Genomic DNA, 8,545 nt, shown 5'->3' with positions numbered 1-8,545 from the left:
CACTTGACAAATTAGGAAAATGAGTCTCAGAGGGTTTCAATAACTTGCCTCAAGTTCATACAGCTAGCATGTGTTGGTGCTGGGAATTGGGCCTAAAGTTCTTTTCTTACACAGCATTGTCAAAAGAAGGTACCAGCAGAGATAACTTTCAGGGTGGGAGCACTGAAATGCCCCTAAACAACAGTTGTTACGGCTTCTTCTTTTTTCCCCTTCTTTAGTTAATATCTTTTTCATTGTTCACGCTTAGGTCAGACTTTGAAAGGGAGGGGAAGGACAACATACCTGAGGCCAAATCAAGAAATAGTAACAGAGGTCAAAGGAGGATCCCAAAGAGAGAGATGAAATGCAAGGGCTGCTCATTCTACCTGCACAGGGCAGTGTGGGGGCAAAGGGTGCACCTCCTGGAGTCACAGCACCTGATTCAAGGCCTGGAGCCACCACTTATTGACCTTGGGCAGGTTACTTCACTTCTCGCTGCCTCAGTTTCCTTTTCTATGAAATGTCTCCTAATGTAGACACTACCTTCTAGGGCTGCAAGGATTAAATGTCACACTGGGTTAGAGGTGCTTAGCACAGTGTCTGACACATGGTAAGCCTGTTTCGCCAATTACAACTGTTATTAATTCTCCCTCAAGGGCTTTTCTCTGTCCATATCTTCTGCTTTAACAAAGGAAGGCAAAGCAAATACACAGACACGATCACATGGAGTAGCCTGTTGGACTTCAGTTGACATGAGAACCCAGTGTGCCAAGTAGGAGAAACAGCCCCTCGGTGCTGGTCAGGGGAAGCTTCTGGAAGGAGTGTAGAGCAGGGTACTGGTGGACAATTTGGTGACAGGGGCGGGATCAGCTGAGACCTCAGGGAAAGTAAGAGTGGGACAATTGGGGAAGCAGAGGGGACAGAACTGGCGATTGGGCACATAAACAGCCAAAAGCTCAGCTGGAGGCTGGGAGCCATGGGGAGAGTTTCCCAGAGAACAGAGCAGAGAAATCATCATTCTCTGAGTGTCTACTGGGTGCTAAACTCTACAGTCAGCAATTTAGCCCTCAGCACACCCTGAGAGGCACCCTGGTTTTTCAGAGGAGGACACTGATGCCCAGGGAAATGAAACAATTTACCTGGTAACTAGCAGGGATTTAAGTCTGGGTCTGGCTGCCTCTAAAACACCCAAGCCATGCTGCAGCTGGGCATTGACAGCCCAGGTTCAAGGGGCCCTAAGCCAAACCAGCCCTGCCTTATGGTCATGGTCATCCTCCGAGCTCCCTGAGGTCTCTGCCCTCCCAGAACTCCCCCTGCAGCTCTGGGTGGGCCTCCAGGCTTCAACCACACCTCACAGATTTCCAAAACAAAATGCCAGGATCATGCAAAGCGCAGGTTCCTCCATGAGGTGCAGGCGGAGACAGGAGGCCTGCCTGAGCAGGGAGCGTCCACCTGCAGGAGCCTTTCCCACCTTAGAGCCCCTCTGAATCCAGAGCTTCGTGTCTACTGCAGTCTCCAGGAACCACTATTTGGAACACCTGTCTAAAAGAACTAGCTTCTTAGGTGGCTTCCAAAGGCAATCCTGGACCCTCGGCAATCCCGGTCTAAGCAGGGGGCAGGCTCAGCTTCCCACACACATTCTCCCCTAATCAAAGGGCATCTTTGTCTGCCCACCCTCCAGTGCTGTGAGCTGCACTCCCAAGTTCAGAGTCCTGTGGGCCAGCTGGCTTCCTAAGTTCTGGGAGAGGGTCCACTTCAGAAGTAGCTGTCCCTTCCCAAGGGCAGTGCGTCCCCCAGCCTTCCCTCCCCGGGCCCTGGGAGGAGGGAGTCAGGGAGTTAAGAGGATGAGGAAGAGAGGACCAGCCCTGCAGTTCTGCCTGTTCCTAGGGCTCTTCATGGTGGGGGCGAACACAGCAGAGTTTCTGCCACATTGCGGACTGCACTTGCTGCGTTTCCCGCGAAGCCAAATTTGCTGGGTAGTGGGAAGTGGGAAGCAGAGCTGGAGGAGGAGGCGGGACAGGGGGGAAGAAGCGGGTCTGCAGGCCCTGTCTGGCAGCACCATAATAATAGCAACCCATCTCCCACAGGGCTGGATCCTGCCTCGGGCTTGGGATAGGTGCTATTGATTATCTCCTCCTTGCCTACTTCATTGTGTTGGCAGGAGCCTCTCAGCCGCGCTCAACTCTGCCCCACCCCGACCCCCTCCGTCCCTCGGTCCGGCGGCACCCAGCTCAGCTCTCCACGAGGTTCGGGTTAGTAAGCTGGGCTCTGTCACACAATGTTTTCCTCGTGGGGTGGGGGCTGAGGCCCAGGGACCAACTAGGTGACAAGCTCGGCGGCGGCGGGCGGTGCGCCGCGCGGGCTCTGGCCCCCGCCGGCCCCTTTAATTCGAGTTCGCTGTCGGGCCAGGTGCGGCGCTGCGTGGCGCGGTGCGGCGCGGTGCGGCTGCGGGCGGCGGCCGGGCGCTCCGTACGCGCCGCCCGCGGGACTGCAGAGCCGGCTCCCGGCTGGCCGCCCGCACCCCGCCGCCGCCGCTGCCCGTACCCCAGGACCATGGAGGCTCCGGGTGCCCGTCCGGAAGGGTAAATCGGTGTCGGGGCGTCGGGCCGCGCGTGCTGCCTCCCCAGCCCGGCTGCAGCGCCCTGAGGAGCTGCGGGGCACCCGGCGGCGCAGCCTGCAGCGCGGCGGGCTCGGGCTGAGTGCGGGGCCGGCTAGCCTGTGCCAACCGCTGCGGTCTGCCCGCGGGTCCCGGCCCCGGACGGGCGAGGGAGGCTTGCACGCTGCCGAAACAGAGTGCACGGAATGGGCTCGGGACCCTCCGGGGTGTGCGTGGCGCGAGGCGGAGGGCGCAGAGAGGAGCTGGTGGGTGGTGGGAAGTGCAGCTGACAGCATGACCATGTCTGGTAAATAGCGCTGGTTGGGAGGACCCGAATCGCTTGGGACGGCCGGGCTGCATTCTCCTCTCCTGCACGGAATGAAAAACAGTGTTGCCGCAGGGAAGGGCTTTTCCCCTTCCCTGGGGCCGTGGGCTGTCGCGGAGCCCCCGCGCTTAGGAGGACGCTGAGATCTGGGGCAGCAGCCTGGCTCAGCCTACTCCGCACGCCCAGAGTTCAGGCTCCGGTGTTTTCTCGTGGAGATGGAGCCTCGGTGGTCCCTTGGCTGGACCCCAGAGGCAGAAGAGCTGGGCTGAGCTCGGGCTGGCAGCGGGTGATGACCGCACCAGGCAGGAGGGGGTTAAGGTGGCGCTAGCGGCCGCGGCCAGCTGCAGGGTCTGGTCCGCCGCGCCGAACCGAGCGGGGAGCGCGCCGGACGGAATCCCGGCCGGAGCCCGGGGCGATGGGCAGAGGGCTCGGACCCCTCCCCGCCCCGGGGCCCGCAGGATTGGGTCGGCAGGGGGCCAGCCCGGAAGCCGGCTTCCTTCAGGCTCCCCCTCTCGCTGCTGCCAAGCTGCCTCGCAGCCAGGCAGGCTGAGCGTTTGTTCTGCGCTCCCTGCCGAGGAGATGTGAGGGATTTTCTCTTGGGGAGAAATCAGGGGTGGAGTGCCTGCCCAGCTCAAATGCCACCCGGCTCAGAGGGAGGCCTGCGGCCCAGGGATCCCGGAGGGAGAGTAAGTTCATCCAGCTTTCCAACAGAGGCGACTTTGTTGTGTGTGGGGTCTCCCTAGATCTGAAGGGGAGGGCGCTTCTTTTTCCAAGACTCCGCTGAGGTCAGAGCTTGTAGGCAGGCTGCAGTGAGCTAAGCTCGCTCCTTGGGAGAGGGAGCTGCTTTGCCCAGAGTCCCTCCTGGTGGCAGCTGAGGACTGGGGATCTGGATCAGCCCAGGGAGGCCCCTGAAGGAGACAGGCCCAGCCAAGCCTGAGGCTCGTTCCCTGGGAGAAAGTGCTTCAGGCTGAGGGGAAGCCTGCCCAGAAAAGGCCAGGAGGCTGAGGGGTAGTTCTCAGGCATAACATCAGAATGGGAGGTGGGCAAAGGGGACTGTCACTTCCAGGGAACAAGGCTGCCAGCGCCCTCCTAAATCTTGGTACCAGCTGCCCAAAAGCCCTGGTTCCACCTTGCTGCTGTTTTTTCCAGGCAACGTCACACCTCCTGAGGACAGCCAGGAGGACTCCGGCTTTTGCTGAGCTTTGCATCTTGCCTTCTTCCTTCCAAAGGCTCCAGACCCACGCTCAGCTGTCCTCAAGTCCCACATGCCCCTGGCCAGGCAGCCCACTGCCCCTCCAGCCCAGCCCAGCCCTAGAGCTCACCTCCAGGACCTGGAGTCTGCCCTCCTGCCCAGAATGACTCACCATTATTTCTAGCTCCAGTAAGAAGACGGACGTGATGGGGAGTTGAGCTGCCTGTTTTTGTATCTAGGATTCCTGCAGCATCCAATCAGCTCTGCAAGGAAGAGAGCCTCAGGTTCCTGTCTAGCCAGGTAAATCAATCTGTCATTTAAGAAGAGCCCATGTAGAGTCACCGGGGTAGAGGGCAATGAGGAAGATCCAGGCCCAAAATCCCCCACCACGAATACCTCCCAGGGTGCACATATCTGTGAGACAGTAGTGCAATGCATGGGACGGGGTGACCTTCTAACCTGCTGGTATGGGGTTATGCTCCATGAGCCCTGCGTGGTACAGAGGGCCCTGTGCCAGCCACCTTCCCCAGTGCAGGGCATTCCAGAGCTTCCTAGAGAGATTGCTACCTGCTGCCCTCTGATCCCCAGACACGTTACAAAGTGAAAGTGAATTTTGCTTTTTCGTGGTGGTGGTGGCAGTAGTCCTGGTTCTGAACTCAGCTGAGAGATGGGGGACAAAAAGTGACAAACCAGGTTGGGCTGCCAATGCCAAATGGTCTCACGTCCTTAACTGCCTCTGTCTTTCAGCCAAGCGAGGCTGTCTGTCCAGCTCTCAGAGAGCTCTCAGGGCTCTCCCGCAGGAGCCCAGGCCAATGCTTCTGTGCTTCCTGGGCCGTTAGCAGCACCCTGAGCTCCTTGCCGCCAGGCAGCCGGAAGGTGTAGCGTGAGGCGCTTCTCTCAGTCCCAATTATGACAGTGGCCACCGGAGACCCAGCAGACGAGGCTGCTGCCCTCCCTGGGCACCCACAGGACACCTATGACCCAGAGGCAGACCACGAGTGCTGCGAGAGGGTGGTGATCAACATCTCAGGGCTGCGGTTTGAGACCCAGCTAAAGACCTTAGCCCAGTTTCCAGAGACCCTCTTAGGGGACCCAAAGAAGCGAATGAGGTACTTCGACCCCCTCCGAAATGAGTACTTTTTCGATCGAAACCGGCCTAGCTTTGATGCCATTTTGTACTACTATCAGTCTGGGGGCCGGTTGAGGAGACCTGTGAATGTGCCCTTAGATATATTCTCTGAAGAAATTCGGTTTTATGAGCTGGGAGAAGAAGCAATGGAGATGTTTCGGGAAGATGAAGGCTACATCAAGGAGGAAGAGCGTCCTCTGCCCGAAAATGAGTTTCAGAGACAGGTGTGGCTTCTCTTTGAATACCCAGAGAGCTCAGGGCCTGCCAGGATTATAGCTATTGTATCTGTCATGGTGATCCTGATCTCAATTGTCAGCTTCTGTCTGGAAACGTTGCCCATCTTCCGGGATGAGAATGAAGACATGCATGGTGGTGGGGTGACCTTCCACACCTATTCCAACAGCACCATCGGGTACCAGCAGTCCACTTCCTTCACCGACCCCTTTTTCATTGTAGAGACTCTCTGCATCATCTGGTTCTCCTTTGAATTCTTGGTGAGGTTCTTTGCCTGTCCCAGCAAAGCTGGCTTCTTCACCAACATCATGAACATCATTGACATTGTGGCCATCATCCCCTACTTCATCACCCTGGGGACAGAGCTGGCTGAGAAGCCAGAAGATGCTCAGCAGGGCCAGCAGGCCATGTCACTGGCCATCCTCCGTGTCATCCGGTTGGTAAGAGTCTTTAGGATTTTCAAGTTGTCCAGACACTCCAAGGGTCTCCAGATTCTAGGTCAGACCCTCAAAGCCAGCATGAGAGAATTGGGCCTCCTGATATTCTTCCTCTTCATCGGGGTCATCCTTTTCTCTAGTGCTGTCTATTTTGCAGAGGCTGATGAGCGAGAGTCCCAGTTCCCCAGCATCCCGGATGCCTTCTGGTGGGCAGTCGTCTCCATGACAACTGTAGGCTATGGAGACATGGTTCCGACTACCATTGGGGGAAAGATAGTGGGTTCCCTGTGTGCAATTGCAGGTGTGTTAACCATTGCCTTACCGGTCCCTGTCATTGTATCCAATTTCAACTACTTCTACCACCGGGAGACAGAGGGAGAGGAGCAGGCCCAGTACTTGCAAGTGACAAGCTGTCCAAAGATCCCATCCTCCCCTGACCTAAAGAAAAGTAGAAGTGCCTCTACCATTAGTAAGTCTGATTACATGGAGATCCAGGAGGGGGTAAACAACAGTAATGAGGACTTTAGAGAGGAAAACTTGAAAACAGCTAACTGTACCTTGGCTAACACAAACTATGTGAATATTACCAAAATGTTAACTGATGTCTGATTGAAACCTATTAACATACTCACAGCTCGGTGGAACTAATGCAGATGTTGCATAATAGCCTGCATTGTAGTCAGTGTGTTCTACAGTGTGTATCTGGTTCTGCATGGAAAGCAATAGTCGTGCAAGTGACTTTTGACCTTTTGATTTTTGATTTAGAACACAATATCTATCATGGCTTTCATGCAAATCCTCATCACTGGCTTATGGGTTTCCAAAGATGGGAGTCACCTATCAAGCCAGTATTTCAGAAAGACACATTGAGGCCACCTCATATCCAATACACTGTCCACCATGTCAGTGCCACCTTTCCTTCCTAATTAAATACACGCAATACCCTGGAGTTGTACCCCCATCCCCCATCCCACCACCCCATTTGAGCCCACCAGGCCCTTCACAGAGGACCACCATCATGGCTTAGCTTCAGAGCTCTGGTGATAATTCAAAAGGTCATTCCCATTTTTGCATTGAAAAGAACACACAGTCCTGTGTGTTGGAATTACTTTCTGTGTCACAGGCTGGGGTTTGTGAATTGCACTTGCCAAGTAGATGCTCCAGAGGCTTGTGTTTCATAACGGAAAATGCTGCATTCTGCTTTTTCTCTGCAGTGTCAATGTGAGGGAAGCCCGGGAGGAGGGACAGTTAGTATAACCGAATATGAGTTGTCAAGTTTCACATTTGTTTTCTTAGGCCTATGGGGAGAAGCTAACAAACCAAGGGACCTCTCAGCTTCAGATTTCACCACTTTTGCAGGCTTCAGGGTCACAAAAACATGTCTGATTTCTTCTTTTACACTGAAGTGTGCAGACATCTGCTTTCCTAGTGATGTGGCCAGCTACACTGACGTTGCAGTGAAATTTACCAGTGATGCGATAGAGCTGCATGGGTGTGTGTTGCATGAATCTCAATATTTAAAACACAGGAGATAACCTATTTTCCTAGTAGCCTACACAGTATTAATATTTAGAGTATTAATAGCCTTGGAATGGCATTTAACTACGTTTTTTTCCCCCATTGGAAGGCAAAAGCCCTCCATCAGGAGAAAAAAATAGACTATTTGGAATGGAACCAAAACTTCTGGCCCCCCAGCCCACCCATTCCTGTTCTTCCAGATGGAAGTGCAGACTTCTGCAAAGCCGGGAGAGTGAGCAGGGAAAGCAGCGTCTGAACACTGCACCTTAGCAGTTACCCTAGCCATGGGCATGTCTACACAGCTGACCAGGGCATCAGGTCTGTGGATCCCGTGTATATAAATATATATCGTGTATCTCTCTTTCACTCATTCCTCTACCTAGCTAGCTATAGAAAAAATTGCATTTGAACATCGTATAAGCTTATGCAATATTTTTGACACAGGGCAATTTATGCATGTGTTTGACTATGTGCACTAGAGTGTGTGCGTGTATATATATACGGACATATGTGTGCATATGTACATATATACACACACACACACACATATATATATATATTCATTCTCTGGAGTTCAGGTTCAGGAGCAAATCCGCTGCTTGGTGGGTTGGCTGTCTGAGAGGCCTAATGGGCCTCACTGGTAACCCCACTGGGCCTGGGTTTGCTGCCATTGCCTCAGACACTCCAGTCTCCATGTATTCCTAGACGTTAGAATTGTCTTTTCTGCCCTCCATGTGCTGCAGCTTCAGTTTCCCATGGCTGAAGCTTGTCTTACTGAGTGCACAAGGGCCCCATGGCCCTCACAGTTCCAGCTGTCCTGGGCCGGACCACCCCGGACCTCCTCTCTACAGTCCATCTTGTCAGTCATCTCCATTCTCATCTTTTCCCACCCCATTTGGTCTTTAGTAGCACTTGACCCTGCATCTATCACCTTCATGAACCTTCCCCAAGGAGCCAGAATGGATGCCCTGCTTTGAACTAAGGACACCAAGGAGTAGGACTCCTTGGGACTAAATTCCACTGATCTGGACCTAAAGTGAGCTTCCTCTTTGTGGAAATTTCTGAAGTCCAGGACCCAGGGATGGAGTTCCTAGATGATCCAAAAGCATCATTTTGATCGCCACACTCAAACTCT

General features: G+C 54.3%; 1 protein-coding gene across 1 annotated transcript; it reads left to right on the top strand.

Annotated features, from left to right (window-relative positions):
• The first annotated feature begins 5,001 nt into the window (after positions 1–5,001).
• On the top strand, positions 5,002–6,501 carry KCNA2 (potassium voltage-gated channel subfamily A member 2). Its single transcript, XM_045546762.1, has one exon. It carries the CDS (start codon positions 5,002–5,004, stop codon positions 6,499–6,501), a length of 1,500 nt encoding a protein of 499 aa, XP_045402718.1.
• Positions 6,502–8,545: the final 2,044 nt, after the last annotated feature.

The sequence above is a fragment of the Lemur catta genome, chromosome 3, assembly GCF_020740605.2.
Source record: "Lemur catta isolate mLemCat1 chromosome 3, mLemCat1.pri, whole genome shotgun sequence".
NCBI classification, from domain to species: domain Eukaryota; kingdom Metazoa; phylum Chordata; class Mammalia; order Primates; family Lemuridae; genus Lemur; species Lemur catta.
Note: the sequence above shows the minus strand (reverse complement) of the source record. Positions and strands in the feature narration are given on the sequence as shown.

Excerpts from the sequence above, each read along its gene's own strand:
- KCNA2 (XM_045546762.1), top strand. The coding sequence starts at position 5,002 with ATGACAGTGGCCACCGGAGACCCAGCAGACGAGGCTGCTGCCCTCCCT.